The following is a 19,195-nucleotide window of genomic DNA, read 5'->3' as shown; positions in this document are numbered from 1 at the left end:
TGTCCCACCAAAGGTTCCAATCTGGCCCCTGGGATGTTTTTGCAAAGTCAAAAATTTCACAGTCTTGAATTAAATTAAGCAAAAATAAATAAATAAATAAATGAATAAAAATAAATAATAATAATAATAATAATAATAATTAGCTTGAATTAAGGAAAAAATTTGAATTAAGCAAAAAAAACAAAAAACAACTTCAATTAAATTTTTAAAAAAAATCTTGAATTAAGCCAAAAAAAAATCTTGAATTAAGCAAAAAAAAAAAAATCTTAAATTCAAGCAAAAAATCTTGAATTAACAACTTCAAATTTTTGTCTTTGTTTTAGAGCAAAAAATAACATTAAATTATGAAAATATTTACAAACTGTCCTGTAACAATAAAATGTAAATAACCAGAACAAATATGAACAACCTGAAATGTCTAAAGAAAATTCAGCACAATTTGAACTATTTTCTGCCTGTTCCTCAGTGTTTAGTGTCTTTGTAGATCTGATCCATAATGCACATGGAGAAATGATAAATTGAGGCAGAATATTTTTAAAATTGCACTTATTTTTCTCAAGAAATTTCAGTTTTTTCAGGTCATTAACATCTTTTATGTTTGGATAGTTTATAAAAGTATTTTCATAATTTAATGGGGTTTTTTGCTCTAAAACAAAGACAAACACTTGAAGTTGTCATTATTTCTAGGTTATTCTGTTATTATTTTACTGGTCCGGCCCACTGGAGATCAAATCAGACTGAATGTGGAACCTGAAAGAAAATGAGTTTGAGAGCCCTGGCCTCAAACATACAAGATTATTTTCTTTAAAAGATAATAAGAAAATTATTTTATCATCTACTGTCAGTTTGATAACTGAGCACTGGGGACATTTTTTTTTATTGTATTAGAAACAAAACTGAAGCCAGACACTAATGGTGTCTCCAAAGCACCTTTCACTTCCTGATCCATACTGGAACCTGGTTAGTTTCATGTATGTGAGAATACTACTACTGTCTGATAATACTACTTCCTGTCCTTTGTATTTATCAATAACAGCCTATTTTTGTTCATTTTTTAAAGAATGGCCTTTTTTTTTATTATTTGTATTTTTAAAAGACTCGTCCAAAGGATTGTGGAGCTCAAACGGTGCTGAAGACCCATGGAATCAACTTTAAAAAGTATCTAAAGGACACACTTGGACCACATTGGACCAGACTTCCAGTGAAACCTGATGACGTCGCTCTGCATAAATGAAGCCTTGAAGATCCTGTCTCGACTTTGAGTAACAAGAACACCAGACTTTTATTTAAATAAAAGCCTCCTACACACAGTAGAAACCCTGTATGTTTAACTAGTTTGTTTTTGACATGTACTTTCCACTTTGCTGAGTATAAAGTGTACTACTGCTACTAAAACCACTTGCACAACTTCTCAATTGAAGAATCTTAAGAAATGACAGCAACTAACTGTTTTTTTAACCATTTATTGTTATTTACAGGCTTAAAACATGACCTAAATGATCCCACAGTTGAACATGACCCTGGACTAATTTGATAAGTGACTGATAAAGTCCTTCGTCCAGTAGAATGTCAAAGACACATGAAACCAAAGACACATTTTTGTCTCTCATTCACTCCCATGTTAAATGTCTGTCACTAACATGTTGGACTGTCTCCATCTTCTAATGCTGCATTTCCACTACGTGGAACCAGCTTGGCTCGATTCGGTATTCCTGGAGACCATTTCCATTACAAGATACTACTGACTTTACAGTACCTGGTCGTCATAGTGATGAGGCGCATTACTTCCGTGTCGTCTGCTCAGAGAGTTGCTGATAAACTCACTCGTTGCCTGTTGTCTCATCTGAATTTTTACGTCGGCCACCAAAGACTCAAACTCCTCGACCGACCATGGTGTAGTTTTGGGCTGTTATCATGTGGATTAATGTACCGCTGTATTTACTGTCCACTTCCACATCTGTTTTTTGTAAAACGGCGGGTCACAGAGAAAACTGTCTGACCAATCAGTGGTCTGCAGTGTGTACACGTCACGTTTTAGTATCTGGTCCCCAGTCCTGGAACCTCGGCGGAGGTGATACCTAAAAAGTAGTACTGGGTACCAGATTCCAGGTCCTTTTTCGTAATGGAAATGCAAAAGTCGAGTCGAGTCGAGCTGGTACCACGCAGTGGAAACGGGGCATTACAATCACTGCTTATTCAGTTCTGACTTTTTTTCCACTTATTATACATCGATACGTTCACAGACTCACCACAAACTTTGCCTGCAAGAATTTTTGACATTGGATGTACGGTTATGGAATAATATCAGCTTGTTTGAGAGGTGGTTTCATAGTAAATTTAACATGGACACCCATGTTGCCTCAGTAACGAGGAGCTAATTAGTCACATGACCCCACAGTGGGCATTTACCTCAGTAGGTAACACATCGGACGCCAATATGAAAGACCTGGGTTCGATTCCTAGTTGAAGTGGTCATGTTCAACTCAATCATGAGAGTCAAATGATTATTTTAAGAATGTTTTTCTACTTGTTCCTCTTCTTTTCAGACTTAAATTCTTATCTCCAGTTCAGTCACAGATTTAAATTCCTCATTTAAAGTAATTCTGTCTTCAATGAGTGGGATTTTTTTTCTTGTACTAAGCACTGTTTGCTAAAATTCTAGCATTTTTGCCTGTTTTTAAGGCACATTATGGTTTTTTAGTTGACAGACTTTTTGCTTGTTTTAAGAATTCTAGCCAAGACTTTTTTTCTGACCCCACTGGCAGATTGTTTTGCTTAATATAAGGCAATTTGACCAGATTTAATGACATTAGGCTTATTTCTAACAGGCCTTTTTTTTTTTTTTTTTTTTTTTTGCAGAGACTGAATTACTTGCTAATGAGTCTTACAATAAATATGTGAAAAAGAACTGGCAGCTCTGTTGAAGTAGAGCTTTTTATCTTTTTACAAAACTGCCATGAAGCTGCTGAAAAGTTGTTGAACAGGGGTTATGAACACCACTGAACTATCCTGCATCTGAAAGCAATCCCATAATAGAGCAAATCCACTCTGACTACAATGGATGATCAAAAGTCAGTGAATTATTTCAGTCCAAAGACCTTTCACATGAAAACCTTGGGTGGGAGGCGTCCCACAGGGCAGAACAATGCAGGCACTGGTTGGTTCTCTTCATCATTTACGCTAGAAAAAGCCGACTGAGTCATCGGGTTCCAATGCAGGAGGGGCACCAAACAACTCTGTGAAGTAACACTGACAGAGCAAAGCTCTTCCTTCGAAACAAAGCACTGTCCTCATTACAGACAGATATCACTAAATATATCATATCACTGAAATGTTGCATCACTGATCAGATCACTGTGGAATGTGGACTCTATGGACATGTACATTTAACACTGAAAATCCCATTTACCACACATTTTTCATTAGAACTTAACAAATATTGATTGGAATTTAACATAATTTGACAGACACATGACTGGTACCAAGCTTCAACTTTTTCTGCTGTATGGGACAACCTTGAAACTGTTGAATTTAAAAAGAAATAGTCGATCCACACATGCACAGCGTTCGGGGTGCTTGGCGGAGGTTTGTGTTCTCTTTCTGTTATTGCATTTTCAGTACATGTTTCTCTGCTTGAAAAATTAGATGCATGGTGTCCAGCTGAATGGACATTTTTGTGACTCCATTAAAAAAAAAGGTTCACTGAAACATTTCTATCACGTTGTTTTTTTCAGGCCTAAAGAGGAATAAAAACATTCAGGAAAAAAATCTTGACAAAAGTTCTCATAATTCATGCATTAAAGGGTTAAAAACAACAAAATAAATAAATGAATAAAATAAGTAGATGAATAAGAACAATAAACCACTACCAAATAAAAACAACAGAATAAAGGTAGTCCCTTCAAATATCTCATGGTTTCAAAAGCCAAGGAGAAAAGATGGGTTTGAAGAAGGGATGTAAAAGCAGACAGAGGAACTATCACTGAGGATCACTGCTTTCTTGGCTTTATATTGGCCTGTTTTAGTGGACAGTCCCCTTTCCTATCTCCATGTAATCTATTACTCCGCAGTAACAGCTCCATGCGCTGCCGCTGCTGTTATTGTTGACTTTTTTGCCCAGCAACCTTTAGGGGATGACTCACCGGAGGCGGCTTTTACGCATGACGAACAGAAAGCGCGGAGGATAAATAAGGTGCAGTTGCAGATGGCAGCAGTCACATTTGTGGAGGAGGCTCTGATTCTACTCACATGCTGCCGATGTGCACCGGGACCGGGACCGGGACCAGGACCATGCGGGGCTCCTCCAGGCTGCTGCCCGGGGCCGGGCCGCTGCTGTGCGCCCTCCTGCTGCTGTCCGCCTCCGCCTCCGGAGCCGAAGTGGTGGAGGCAGAGTCTGTGGAGGAGCTGAGCCCCAGAGCCCTGCGGGACTTCTACCCAAAAGGACCCAACCTGACCAGCGAGAAGCAGCTGGTAAGAGCCGGAGAACACACACTGGTAGAGCAGCTGCTCTGAGGACAGACTGATGGCAGGTTCCTGTCCTGCTTTTTGCATGAAACAAACTCTGAGTTTTCCCTTCATACTATAAATGAGCTGTTAGGTTGTTCACAGTCCTCCTCTGATCAGATGGACAGCAGAAGTTTTTCCTTTTCTTATTATGGTTTTAACCCTTTCATGCATGAATTATGAGAACCTTAGTCGAGATTTTTTTTCCTGAGTGTTTTTATTCCTCTTTAGGTATAACCCTATTTTATATGGAGTTACAAAAATGTCCACTCAGCTGGACACCATGTGTTTAATTTTTAAAGCAAAGAAACATGTATTTAAAACGCATCATCAGAAACTAATAAACTGTGTGAAAACTAGGAAATAAAAACATTTTTCATGCACTTAATCTGATGTTTTCTCACATTTGAACATACTCTAATACTAGTTATTACTCACTTCATAGAGATAAAATGCAAAAAACAAACCTTTTTGATTAAAAACAAAATTGTTAATTACAGTCTAATAATAATTAGCAATTGATTTACACTGAAACATATAACTGCAGATCAGGTTTATCCAGAACAGCACAGTTACAGTAATGGTCTGAATGTCAGTGCTGGTGCATCAGTGTCCACTGTGTTGGCTGATATGGAACTAAAAAAAACAAAACACATGAACATACAAGACAACAGCTGGAGAAGAACTGTCCACTGGAGTGAACACTATGCATGAAAGGGTTCAAATAAAAAATCAAATCAAGTCGTAAAAGATACGTTTTGTGTTTACAAGTATTTCACACATGTTTTTGGTATTGTGCTTTTATTTTTACATTCATTTTACAAATCAAGAATTCCACAGTCTACATTCAGACATGGTAGTTTTCCTAAATGCTGTCTGATCTGATGTGAACTGAACTTCAGTAACCTGTCAGGGGTGTTTTCCACTTTTTCATCCATTTGGGTTATGGAACACAAAACACAGCTGTTTAAAGATGAGTTACCTCCAGTTTTAATCCATCAGTGATTTCATAATTTTGTTCTGATCCTCTGGAAGCATAAGTACAGCTTCAACCCTTAACCCTTTGAATGCATGAATTATGAGAACCTTAATTAAGATTTTTTTTTCCTGAGTGTTTTCATTCCTCTTTAGGTATGAAAAAAAATAATGATAGAATTTTTTAAAATATAAATTAACCTATTTTTCATGGAGTTACAAAAATGTCCACTCATTTGGACACCATGTGTTTAATTTTTGAAGCAAAGAAACGTGTATTTAAAACTCAATATCAGAAAGTGACATATGTATCTGTGGCACAAAATTATTTTTGATGCAGCTAATCGGATGTTTTCGCATCTTTTATCACACTCTAATACTAGTTCTTACTCACTTCATGGAGATAACATTTAAAAAAACCTTTTTGTTGAAGAAAACTGTTAATTACAGTCTAATAACAATTAGCAGTTGATTTACACTCAGTCATGTTACTGCAGATCAGGTTTATCTAGAACATAAAGTCACAGTAATGGTATGGATTGCAGTGAATGGGATGGTGCAGAAGTGTCCACTGTGCAGCAACTAAAACAACAAAACCCATGAACATAGAAGAGAACAGCTGGAGTGTCCAGTACATATGACAGGCGTACAGATGTCTGCCATGCAGACTAAAGCTTTGACTTGTGCGTCTTGTCTGACAGCTCGGAGCTCTTCAAGAAGTCCTGGAGAAGCTGCAAGCAAAGCGCCTGCCTCTGTGGGAGAAGAAGTTCGGCCAGGTCCCCACGGTAGGATCCACGTCCTTCACAGAATTACATTATTTTGGTGGCAGTCAGCGCATGCGTAAGTCTGATGCTGAATTCCTGTCTCCTCAGTGTGATGTCGGGGAGCAGTGCGCCGTGCGTAAAGGCGCACGGATCGGGAAGATGTGCGACTGTCCCCGGGGAGCTTTCTGCAACTTTTTCCTGCTGAAGTGCTTATGAGCCTGGCAACATGTGAATGTAGCGGCGAGACGGAGAGACGGTATTTTTTTTATAAAGAAGAAGAAGAAGGAAAAGTAACCAACCCTATATTTGCAATCAAATAGCCATATGTCACATCGAAGCAAGAGATGAAATCATTAGAGGATCCTGTAAATATCATAGGGTACACAGAAACAAACAAATGATCAGGTAGGGCTGAGCGATATGACTGAAACTGCTCAGATCAGTAGCCTACAGGCCTGTTGAACATTTCATGTTGAAACATAATTCTTTAGTTTTTCAGATTTTTGGTTCTGAATGAAAGCTTAAGTTTTGTGGCTTTAAATTATTTGTAAAATTAAGCAAGATAATAATAATAATAATAATAATAATAATAATAATAATAATAATAATAATAATAATAATATCCATTTTCTACCCCTTATCCAAATACTACTACTAATAATAATACATTAATAAACAAGTGTTCAGAGAACGCAAACCTCCACCAAGCACCCCGAACGGTGTGCATGTGTGTATCAACTATTTCTTTTTAAATTCAACAGTTTCCAGGTTGTTCCATACAGCAGAAAAAGTTGAAGCTTGGTACCAGTCATGTGTATGTCAAATTATATTCAATTCCAATCAATGTTTGTTGAGTTCTAATGAAAAATGTGTGGTAAATGGGATTTTCAATGTTAAATGTAAATGTCCACAGAGTCCACATTCCACAGTGGATGAGGACAATTTTGTGCCAGATACAAGATATTACTATAAGCTACAGGTGGATCAAATTGGAGGCTAATTGGAGTCGTTTTGAATTTTTTATGAATTTTCGAAAATTGCTCAATGGTGACAGATAGGAAAATTGTAGATTTTGTGACCTTGCTGTGACCTTGAACTTTGGCCTACTTGGCCCAAAATTGAATGGGTTGGTCCCAGGGCCTAGGCCTATCTGTGGGGACAATTTGGTAAAGATGGTTGGAATAGTTTTCCCATAAAGTTGCTAACAAACAAACATGCAAACAAACACACAAAGCAAAGTGATCACAATACCTCCTGGTGGAGGTAACAAAGTGAAAAGGTGGACACGACCAAAAAACAAGATGAAAACATCATAAAAGAGGCAAAAAAAACCCCAATAATTACATAAAAGATTAAAGATGAAAAGAACGCAATAAAAGAAACAGCATAAACATAAATGTTAAATAGGCCTAAATAAATAAATAGGTAAATAAATAGGAAATAATAAATAAGATGAAAGTAACTAAAGACACAAGTCACTTTCATCTTGTTAAGTTTATCTTTTCTCTCTGTGCGAACACGTGTTCCATTTTCCCCACAATTAAAAACATTTAAATTCATTTCATGACCACAGTACTGATGCAGACCTGGAGTCGATCCATCAACATCAGCAGCTCACAGACACTGACTGATGGGTGCCATGTGCTAATGCTAGTGCTAATGCTAGTGCTAGGTACTGAGTGTATTAGAATGGATGGGTATGAGACTGAATCTTCCTACTGATAGAATAAAGTGAGTTAACCTAAATCTTAAGAAGACAAAAACACACCTATAGTGTCTGATTTTATGATTTATTAATTCATTCACTTACTTAAATTTTCTTTTTGATTCAGTGTTGTAAAAAACAGTACAAAAGAGTCCAGTCTGAATCCGTATTCAACAAGATTAAAATGTAAAAAAAAAAAAAAAAAAAGAGAGAGAAATAAAGTTATCTGTGTTACAAAAAGTTATAAAAGTTATTTGTGGTTTGAAACTTTTTCATTAGAACATTTCACAGATCTGGAAATAGAGCATATTAGAAGTTGTTTTTTTTGTTTTGTTTTTTAAATGTTTTTTTTTAATCTTGGTCTTTTTGTTTTTATCGCTCAGCCCTGATACAAACACATCTGATCTGTACAGGAACGGTGCTTTAAACTCTACAAACCACCTCGCTGTAAACTCTGATGGGAACATTTGGGCATCATTTGTCTTTTAAATATGAACTATTTCTGGTTCAAGTGAATCTTTGTGTATGACTCATGACAATAAACAGCGTTTCATCTGGCTTTGTAAAGCCGTGTATTCACAGCATCTTCCTCATGTTCACATCAAACAGACAACAAACTAATGGTGCATAGGAGTAATACTTTACTGTTTTTATTTTCTAGAGAGAGACCACACAAAAGCATTGATATATTGAAAAATGGAGGTTACTGATAATGTCAGAACCAAGAATATGAAAACAGAAGACAGTTACACTGAATACACTAAAAACAAGTGATCAAATTCATTTTATTTATGGCACCAGTTGTCATTATCTCATGGCACTTTACAAATTTAGATAAAAAAAAAAACTACACTCTATGAAATGATTCATTTTGGTTAGTAAGTTATGCTTAAAATCAAGAGCTTTTTCTGCTTAAAAAATAAGTTTGTGACATGTACACATTGTAATCAGTTGATAAGTTATTTTATAAAGTTGGTCTAAATGAAAAATAAGGGAAACAGTCTTAACTTTGTAACATATCAGTTTTGAACAGACATTTCTTCCTTTAACTTAACAAATATTAAGTTAGTACAGCTTAAAAATCTTGTAAGTTTCCTCTAAAAGCTGAGTACAAAGCTGACGGGCCTGGGCATGTTTTTGCTGCCAGACCACGCCGACCACAGGAAACGGAGGGAAGAAGAGAAAAAAAACAAGTGTTCAGAGAACGCAAACCTCCGCCAAGCACCCTGAACAGTGTGCACGTGTGGATCGACTATTTCTTTTTAAATTAAACAGTTTCCAGGTTGTTCCATACAGCAGAAAAAGTTGAAGCTTGGTACCAGTCATGTGTATGTCAAATTATATTCAATTCCAATCAATATTTGTCGAGTTATAATGAAAAATGTGTTGTAAATGGGATTTTCAGTGTTAAATGTAAATGTCCACAGAGTCCACATTCCACAGTGGATGTGGACAATTTTGTACCAGATACAAGATATTGTTCTAAGCTACGGGTGGATCAAATTGGAGGCTAATTGGAGTTGTTTTGAATTTTTTATGAATTTTGGAAAATTGCTGAATGATGAGAGATAGGAAAATTGTAGATTTTGTGACCTTGCTGTGACCTTGAACTTTGGCCTACTTGGGCCAAAATTTAATGTCTCGGTCCCAGGGCCTAGGCCTATCTGTGGGTACAGTTTGGTAAAGAAGGTTGGAATAGTTTTCCCGTGAAGTTGCTAACAAACAAACAAACAAACACACAAACAAACAAACAAACACACAAAGCAAAGTGATGACAATACCTCCTGGCGGAGGTAAAAAAGGAGAAACACAATTTTGCACAGAACTTTACTAAACTTTAAGGCTTGATAGAATTTAGCTTTTTCATTCAGCTAATAACTATCAACACACATGACAAGAAATTTTTAGTGGTTTTTACACAATTAAAATTAAGTTGATTTGACTTAATTAAGCTTGTAGAATAAAAAGCAAGTCATGTTGTTTGTACTAAAGTAACAGAGTTTACCTAACTAGAGAAGTCTTGTGGCATTTAAGCAATTACGGCCAAGTTGAAATAACTTAAAAAGATGAATGGAAATTGTTACATCCTTTTTTTACACTGAGCCAGTATATCATTTTTTAGAGTGTATATGGAGAGGAAAGTCAACACACCCTCCAGGAGCAAGTCCAAGGTGACAGTAGGGAGGAAAAACCTCCAACAGAAGCCGGCTGTGGGTTAATGCACAGAAGAGCCGAAAACCAACAGCAGACAACGAGCCAGATCTGTGACAGGAAAACACTGGACTGTTTGGAATCCAGTATCGAACAGAAGGAACAAACAGTTCCACAAGAAGAGAAGAAGAGAGGACGGAGAGAGAGGACAGAGAGAGAGGACAGAGAGAGGACGGAGAGAGAGGACAGAGAGAGAGGATGGAGAGAGAGGACAGAGAGAGAGGACGGAGAGAGAGGACAGAGAGAGAGGACAGAGAGAGAGGACGGAGAGAGAGGACAGAGAGAGGATGGAGAGAGAGGACAGAGAGAGAGGACGGAGAGAGAGGACAGAGAGAGAGGATGGAGAGAGAGGATGGAGAGAGAGGATGGAGAGAGAGGATGGAGAGGACGGAGAGAGAGGATGGAGAGAGGATGGAGAGAGAGGACGGAGAGAGAGGATGGAGAGAGAGGATGGAGAGGACGGAGAGAGAGGATGGAGAGAGGACGGAGAGAGGATGGAGAGAGACAAGCATAAACTCTGACAGAGGGAGGACACAGAGTTAGTGCCAAATAACAAACATTATAGATCAGGTTACGTAACAGATTATATTGAAATAAACAGCATATACATGAGAAAAAACTGATATATGACAAAATTAAATGTGTGTTAAGTGTCCAGATATATGATACACTTCTGGTAACAGAGGCTTCATAAATGCTTTAGTGCTTATTTTGTTCTTATCATTCTAAAGTTCAGGTGCAGGACCTCAGCCACTCTGATCACCACATAAACCACATTAACTCACAATCAGTCCAGTTTAATTTAAAATCATCCAAACTAACTCAGTGACTTTATATTCTGTGGTTAGTTTCAGGGCGACTACGTTCATACTTTTTGTTTGTAATCTTTTTGGATATTGTTTTTTATGCTTTTTGAAGTTTTTTTTTTTTTTTTTATATACAAGTGTTAATACTAAATGGCCTTGTTTTATGGAGGAGGAGTCACAACCCCCCACCCAAACTCTGAAAACCTGTATCAGTATCAGTGATTCTGCAGATGTTAATAAAACCATAGGGAAAATGTTCCAGAAAAATTGGGACACTGTGTAAAATGTAAATAAAAGCAGAATGTCATAATCTACAAGTCGTATGAACTCGTGTTTTATTCACAATTAAACAGAAAACACACCAAATGTTTAAGGCAGTGGTTTCCAACCTTTTTTTTTCTCGTGACCCCATTTTAACATCACAAATTTCTGGTGACCCCAGACATTCAAAACAGACTTTTTTTTTTTTTTGCTAAAAATATAATTTTTTTTGATCATGTAATAGTTTGCCACACAGTGTTGCAAATAAACGTTAATTTTAGACAACATTTAGTCTATATAATGTATATTATTATGGACAGTAAATCCAGGTGTAGATTACTGCACAAAGGGGGAATTTTATTTTCCTTGGTCAGGATATGTACAGTCAGTCCAGCTGTGATTTACAAGGAGGACAATTAATACTGAACAAACAAGAACTCAAACTATGAATTATGAAAGAGCTGCAGCATCTGAAACTGACCACAATGAACATTTGACAGATAAACAGAACCACAGTGCTGCAGTTTCACAACCACAGTTTGTCATGTCTTTTATGTATTGGGATTGTCTCTCTCATCATATATATTTTTATTAGTAATTTATTTATTTATTATCAATTACTAGAAATTTCAGGTGACCCCACATGGGGTCCCAACCCCAAGGTTGAAAAACACTGGTTTAAGGTCAATAAAATACTAGTTAATAGATATGCAAATCATTCAGATTTTCTTACACTTTACAAACCATCCATTTATTTTAAATCAATATTCTTAAGTAAAACTGAAGTTTTGTGATGATTGACAACTGCGCTGAGCTTCCATCATAATCTGATATAAAATGTGTTTAGTTTTCTTATGTGAATGCAACTGATGTGACAAACAATAACAGACGACCACAGGACACTGGACTCTTTCATCAAATCACTTCCTCGTGATGTGACCCTTGATAATGACCCTGTGCCCTTTTGATCCGGTCACTTCCATCTAATCCAGGTATTTGATGATGAACCCTACCTTTTGGTCTGTAGGTCCCTTTACACCATCCTGTGGACCCTCGAAACATGTTTACGATCTTTGTTTTTAATGCTTTCTGCCCAACCACCCCCCACCCCCTGCATAAATGCTAGCTCTGCCTTAAACTCTGACTCTCTCACGTTTACTCTGTCTTTAACCCTTTAAACTCTGAACCATTCAATCATTGACAGAAAATTCCAGTTCTTTGAAACTGGAGCCTTTACTGGTCCTTCTGAAAAAAGAATTTTTTTTTTTTTAAATATCAATTTCCATGTAGGAATTTCAATTTTGTATCATATTCGATACATTGGGTCTCAGTGCTGAAATATTACTATTTTTGAACAAACAAAACCATAATATTACACAAACATGTCTAACAAATTGGTAATTCTTCTTCTAAATTATCAAAGTTCTGCCTCCTTCCTCATGAATGACAGTTTGTAGTGTCACTGGAAAGGCCTCTGGTGAATGAACACCTCCCCCCTGGTGGATTATCTGTGTATTGCATGTATCTAATTGTATACATCAGGTTTTTCAAGAAAAAAAAAATCACACTGATCATATGGAGGGCTTCAAAACTCATGGATCAAATATGATACGTTTGGTGTTATAGGGTTAACCATATATTGGTATTCACTCACTCCTCCACTCCACTGCAGCATGAGTAGAGTGATTCTCCAACACACGTCTGTAAAACACAATGAGCCTCCTGTCATAGAATCTGTTCCTAAATACAACATACAAGGGATTTAGGAGAATGTACCACGTTTAACATTTTATAGTTTGAATTTTCTTTTGGTTTGTGAGTCCGGACATGTAGAAGTCATGTGTTATTAGTTTGATGTAATTCTAAACTACATTTTTCATTGAATGATTATATGTTTCATTGGGATTCACTGGTTGCTGGGCTGATACTAATGTTATTTTCAGTTTTTTGTTAGACAGACAGATACATTCATGCCCAATTAAGTAAAAAAAAAACAAAAAACTCAGCTTAGTTTATTCTAAGAAATTATTTATTGAAAATGCAAATGTACATTTATATGGTACACGTTCTCTTGACACAACTATCCGTCTGGGTGTGTTTGACAACATTGAACACATCAATAATTTAGATAGACATGTATAACACACCAATGAGTCATGTGCAGTGGAAGGTGACATGCATTACTTTTTTTTGGTCGTTCTCATATGTAAGCAGGAATAAAACAAAATAAGTTTCAGTCAAGTTGGGTGAAAATATATGTCCTTCACATTGTGTCCTCATCCATAACATGAGAACATTTGTTTTCTATCAAACTCTTAATAAATAAATAAAGTGTACCACATACAGTGGGATGAAAATCAGTTAATCTCACTAGTGTTGATGATTATATTAAGTATATTTCACATCACTGGATATACAGTTTATTGTCAATTTTCTAAAACTCTAAGCATTTGTTATTGAAAATATTTTTCATTAAAGGTAGAAAAGGGACTTATTTACAAACACAAGGCACAACATGAGGAATCTCTACCGTGATGATGGCAGCGGCAGAATGTTTTACTGAGGAGTGAACTTTATTCTTCAGTTACTGTATGTTTCTGTTTCTGCTTCAGCTGTCAACAGCAGCAAGTCACCATTTCACCGTTCATCAGCACATGAAGGAGAACAGACGGCAACTTCAATATGGACACTGTCAACACTATCAATGGACATTTCTGTTTCTTGTTTTTTCTTCTTTTGCTTCTGCTTTTGTTTAAATCAGGGGTCTCAAACATGCGGCCCCGGGGGCCAAATGTGGCCCACCAAAGGTTCCAATGCGGCCAGTGGGATGAATTTGCCAAGTGCAAAAATTCCACAGTCAAGGCTTCATTTTAGTTCAGGTTCCACATACAGACCAATATGATCTCAAGCAAAATAATAGCATAAAAACCTTGAAAAATAATGACTCCATATTTTCTTCTCGGTTTGATGTGAAAAAAATATTGCACTATGCCTATGAATAATGACAACTTCAAATTTCTGTCTTTGTTTTAGTGCAAAAAATAACATTAAATTATGAAAATATAGTAACAGTCAATAGAAACTTTGAGGTAGAAATGTCTGCATATTTCTACTTGTAGGGGGGTTGTAAGTATTCATTGTGGATTTATTGCTGACTTAGTGCTCGGGTAGTTGAGATAATGATGAGTTGTCATGTTGTCACGGTTCATTGCACATGGGTTGGTCTCTTTGCAAAAGTGGACAATACTCAGTGGGTATCTGCACAATTTGAGGATTGGTTTTGAAGGCCTATATAAAGGCCCAAAAAAGGCCACCATTGTTAGTCCAGTGAACAGCATCATACCACGTCGATCATGTGAACGTCTCATGGCACTGGGTATGGTGGAGGCCGGTTTGAGCTCCAGTGATATAGCCAGGCGTATGTATGGGATGTTCCCAGCCCACAATCACAAACCTGGTTGAACGCCACAACACCACAGGCTCTGCTGACCACAGACCGCCTGCATCAATGCAAACGGAGGCCATACCCGGTATTGACTGTTGTGACTTTGTGTTTTGCAGGTGCCATTTTCTTTTGTTAAGTTTTTTGTTTTGAAATTATTCTTGAAACTTTAGATTTTTGTTTCTGTATGCCAATATCCTAAACAAATGGTTCATATGAGAAAAATCCAGTTTAGGGTTTCAAAATAAAAATTACGTTGAGAAATATGGTCTCAAATTTTTCATTGACTGTGAGTGTACTTACATTTACAAACTATCCTGAAGAAAATTAAGCACAATTTTAACAATTTTCTACCTGTTACTCAGTGTTTAGTGCCTTTGTGGCAGATAATTCAGGGCAAAAATAGGGCCAACAAGCCACTCCAGGACCCACAGAAACTGAAGTCAAGGTCATCATAGAGACTAATGGACGAACAACAGTGTCTTTGTAGATTCGATCCATAATGCACATGATAAGTTGAGGCATAATATTGTTAAAATTGCACTTATTTCAAGAAATTTCATTTCTTTCAGGTTATTCACACCTTATTTGTTTGGATGGTTTATAAAAGTAAGTATTTTCATAATTTAATGGGGTTTGTTTTTTTACACAAAGACAAAAATTTGGAGTTGTTGTTATTTATAGGTTATTCTGTTATTATTTTGCTGGTCCGGCCCACTGGAGATCAAATTGGGCTGAATGTGGAACCTGAAAGAAAATGAGTTTGAGACCCCTGGTTTAAATAGTTCAAAAATGTCTGTTCTAAATGGATCACATGCCTCAGCCCTCCAGAAACCACAGAATAATGCAATTCTCAGTCCTTTACAACTATGTCCACTTCTTTACCAGCTTCTTCCTGCCTACTTTTACTTGTACACTCATTAATGTCCTGCTGTGTAACTGTCTCGTGCTGTTGGGTTCCTTCATAGTAACAGCTTCCTGCACCACAACCAGAATGCAACACTCCACCTGTCACTACCTCATTTGCTCTACTTACAATATGTGCCAAATTAAATCTTCCTGCCACTGGTCTTTCAAAATAAAATGTCTTCTAGGTTCATCATTTCATATAAATACACATTATTTTTTTTTGTAATGAAAGTACATGCCCACTACTGTACACTTTACACTATCTGGCAAAAAAAAATAATAAAATAAAATAAAATCATTAGACTGCCTTATTCAGTGTCATAATAAATGTCACAACAGTCTTTTCTATCCAGAGTTGCATTCATTTTTCCTCCTGATGTTGTATTGTGGAGTTGGACTGCTGTGTAAAGTCTTCTTCAGCACATCCAAAATATTTTCAGTGGAGTTCAGGTCTGGACAATGATGTTACTGTTTCCAGAAACACCGTGCCTCAAGCCCAATCATCCTGACGACTGTCACTGATGGACCATCTGAAGCAACCCTGGATCTAACACTGCCCCGCAGGTTTGTACAGAAGGCCCTCGGCATGATGGGTAATCACTTCATCAGCCTCTCTTTTCATCCTGATGGACTTATCCTGGAAGCAGGTCTGTTTGGACTCATCAGACTGTTGGGCCCATTTTTCATTTCATTGACTTTAATATTTATGCTCTCTGATAAACTGACATTTGTTTAATAAATGTAAAGCTTCTCATTGGATCAATTAGAGTTAAATAACTGAAATATATTTTACTTTAGATACTGAAGTTTTAGGATGAATTGTTTTAGTATTATGTAGTTATTGCTTTAACATAGGATTCTTTTGTTTAATCTGTTTTACTTCAATAATGTTGATAGTGAGTTCTTTGTGAGCAGGATTTATGTAGTACTCTGTTGTAGTTTAAGTATGTTATCAGCAGGTTCAGCTTGTTAAGATAGGAAATATCTGTCTGCACAAGAGTTAAGTAGGTTCTGTTCTTCTTCTAGATACACGTCTGAACACACACATTCACACACATAGTGTTGTCAAATATAGGTGATAAGGGTAAACTTATTGTTGGCATAAGTTTACTTAGAGTTAAGGCCCCACATCTGTTTGATCTTTTTAGACAACGCTAAGTTAAAGACAAAACCATTTGTATGGGTGAGCCCGCCCAAAGAGTCAATAAATGTACATTTCATGTAATGTTCGGGGCTCATTTTTTAAGTCCTCAGCACTGAATGTCCACCTTATTTGTGATCTGAATAAATTTAGTCAACTTTGAGACCAATCTGAATCCAGACTCGTCCTTAGAGCTTCCAATAAAAGAACACGTTAACATAACTTATTGGTGAGTGAGCAGGAGAGGAAAAGAGTCTACGGTGTCCCATCATGGCTGAATTTCAACACCATGGCCACCAAAATTCAAAGGTCAGCAGAGTCTTTATGTGAATTGGAAAAGTGTTTGAAACGAGGCAGATCATGTGGGAATCAACAGTCATCAAGGCAGGATGTGGACAGAACTAAGAAGACAATGTCCACCAAAAAACAGATCCCTCCAACCTGAAGGGACAGCTTTGGAAAGATAATGAATGCCTGGCAAAGTTCCTGCAAGCGTTTCTCCTAATCCACGTTCATGTGAATCAGCCTGAGCCCAGCAGTGTTCTGTCCATGCCCCCACAGACAGGAGGCCTGGAGCGCCCAGGAAGAGGGGAACGGACGCAGGAAGTCAGCTGGGTACAACCGCATCACAGCTGAAGTCAAGCTGAGGAGATGAAATGTTGGGGATATGACCTGAAAGGACATAATAGGAGGGACTGTCCATGGAATCAGGACAGGGCAATGAAAGGGTGGCAATAGAGGACCCCAGAGGAGCACAAGGGGGGACATGGGACACGCTTTGTTTCTACAAAACCACAAGATGAACCAACAGTAAGAGTAATGATTCAGAAGCAAGAACATCCATTTATGGAAGCTCCAGGGGCGACCTACTCATGCATTATAAGTGCATAAGTGCAAGCTGCAGAGTAAGTCCTGTTTGAATGGAAGCAGTTCCAGACTGATCAGCCACAGCAAATTAACACTGACTTTCAAGCAAATGCATCAGAAAAAATAAAAGTGAATGTATTTGTAAAAAAAAAAACAAAAAAACAAAAAAAAAAAACAATAATGTTGTGGAAATATAAGAACAAAACTAATACATTTATAATTGTTCATTTTAAATCCCAGAATCCAGCATAAATAACTTAGAAATACTGGTGACAGGAAGAAGTATTCTGGCACATGTATCAGATCAGGTAGTGACGCCTACATCACTGGTACTGAACCCCAATGCAACACCCCTACAATGCAGTCGACCAATGACAGCTCAGTAAACCAATACGGAGGACATTTCTTCTTCTCTTCCTCCTGTGTATTTAAAGTGTAGAGATCATATGAACTCTGTGTGTGTGTTACTCTTTGTGTTTTTGCCTGTATGTGTGTATGTGTGTGTGTTTAAGACCACTGGCAGGAACAGTCCGTTGGCTCCTGGATGGTGTAGCTGACCCAGGTCGTGTTGCCGCTGCAGTAGAGCTGCACAGAGCGCCGTTGGAGCCCCGTCTCTCTGCAGCATTTACAGAAACGAGCATACGTGTTTATGTTGTAATTGTAGATGCTTGCCGACGGACACTTCCCATCACATGACACGATGTTTACCTGTAGGAGAGAGATGGTACAGATGTTAACAGAGCTGCCAGAAGTACGGAAACACATACAGATGAACATTACTGACCCCCAGGGGGATTATTCAGTTTCTTAATCAGCTCAATGAAATGAAAGAAAGAATGGATGAATCATTATACTGAGGCGTTGTAGACTCTGATGGCAGCAGGCGTGGATGATCTTCCGTACCCCTCAGTCCTGTATGAATGAGGTCAGTCACCCACTGCAGCTGCTCGTCTGTTTTGTCAAAATGAAATGGAAAGGATTCGAACCAGGGACCTTTCTGTGTGGAGTTTGCATGTTCTCCCCATGTTTGCGTGGGTTCTCTCCAGGTACTCCGGCTCCTTCCACCATCCAAAGTCATGCACTGATAGGTTAATTGGTTGGGTTAATTAGTAAATCTAAATTGCCCATAGGTGTGGATGTGAGAGTGATTGGTTGTACGTCTCTATATGTTGACTCTGCGATGAACTGGCGACTCGTCCAGGGTGTACCCCGCCTTAGCCCACAGGTAGCTGGGATAGGCGTGACCCTGGTGAGGATAAAGCAGTTTCAGAAGATGAATGAATGAATGAAATGTAGAGGATATTCTGGATTTTCCAAGATGCCACACATCCTCCTCAGTGTGCATCTTTCCACCACAGTCCACAGTGTGTCCAGCTTCTTTTCAAAAACAGAATCCACTTTTTTCACCAGTTTGTTGAGCCATTTCACGTCTTTATGTCTGATACCAATGGCCAAAGGAGCTTTAGCTCAGCAAGTACCACCTGCAGTTTGAAACGCAGAAGACAGTGGTTTGAATCCTGGTCTGAGCAACAATTTGTGGTCATCTGTGGCCCAGAGGGCTGAGGAATCAGCTTTGACTGAAGGGTCGCCGGTTTGATTCCATGGACTGGC

At 37.7% G+C, this 19,195-nt stretch overlaps 2 protein-coding genes across 2 annotated transcripts in view; one reads left to right on the top strand and one right to left on the bottom strand.

The window, feature by feature from the left end:
* Positions 1 to 4,203: 4,203 nt before the first annotated feature.
* On the top strand, positions 4,204 to 6,805 carry LOC115413726 (cocaine- and amphetamine-regulated transcript protein-like). The gene is made up of 3 exons (XM_030126775.1): positions 4,204 to 4,470; positions 6,180 to 6,263; positions 6,351 to 6,805. The coding sequence occupies exons 1-3, from the start codon at positions 4,249 to 4,251 to the stop codon at positions 6,456 to 6,458; spliced, it is 414 nt and encodes a 137-aa protein (XP_029982635.1). The 5' UTR covers positions 4,204 to 4,248; the 3' UTR covers positions 6,459 to 6,805.
* Positions 6,806 to 17,778: 10,973 nt separating this feature from the next.
* Positions 17,779 to 19,195, bottom strand: part of otog (otogelin) — a 153,409-nt gene continuing 151,992 nt past the window's right edge. Inside the window, 1 exon segment of the mRNA XM_030126012.1 lies at positions 17,779 to 18,292. Within this exon segment, the coding sequence (XP_029981872.1) occupies positions 18,092 to 18,292 (201 nt within the window). The 3' untranslated portion in view covers positions 17,779 to 18,091.

This window comes from Sphaeramia orbicularis, chromosome 3 (genome assembly GCF_902148855.1).
Source record: "Sphaeramia orbicularis chromosome 3, fSphaOr1.1, whole genome shotgun sequence".
Lineage (NCBI taxonomy): Eukaryota > Metazoa > Chordata > Actinopteri > Kurtiformes > Apogonidae > Sphaeramia > Sphaeramia orbicularis.
Note: the sequence above shows the minus strand (reverse complement) of the source record. Positions and strands in the feature narration are given on the sequence as shown.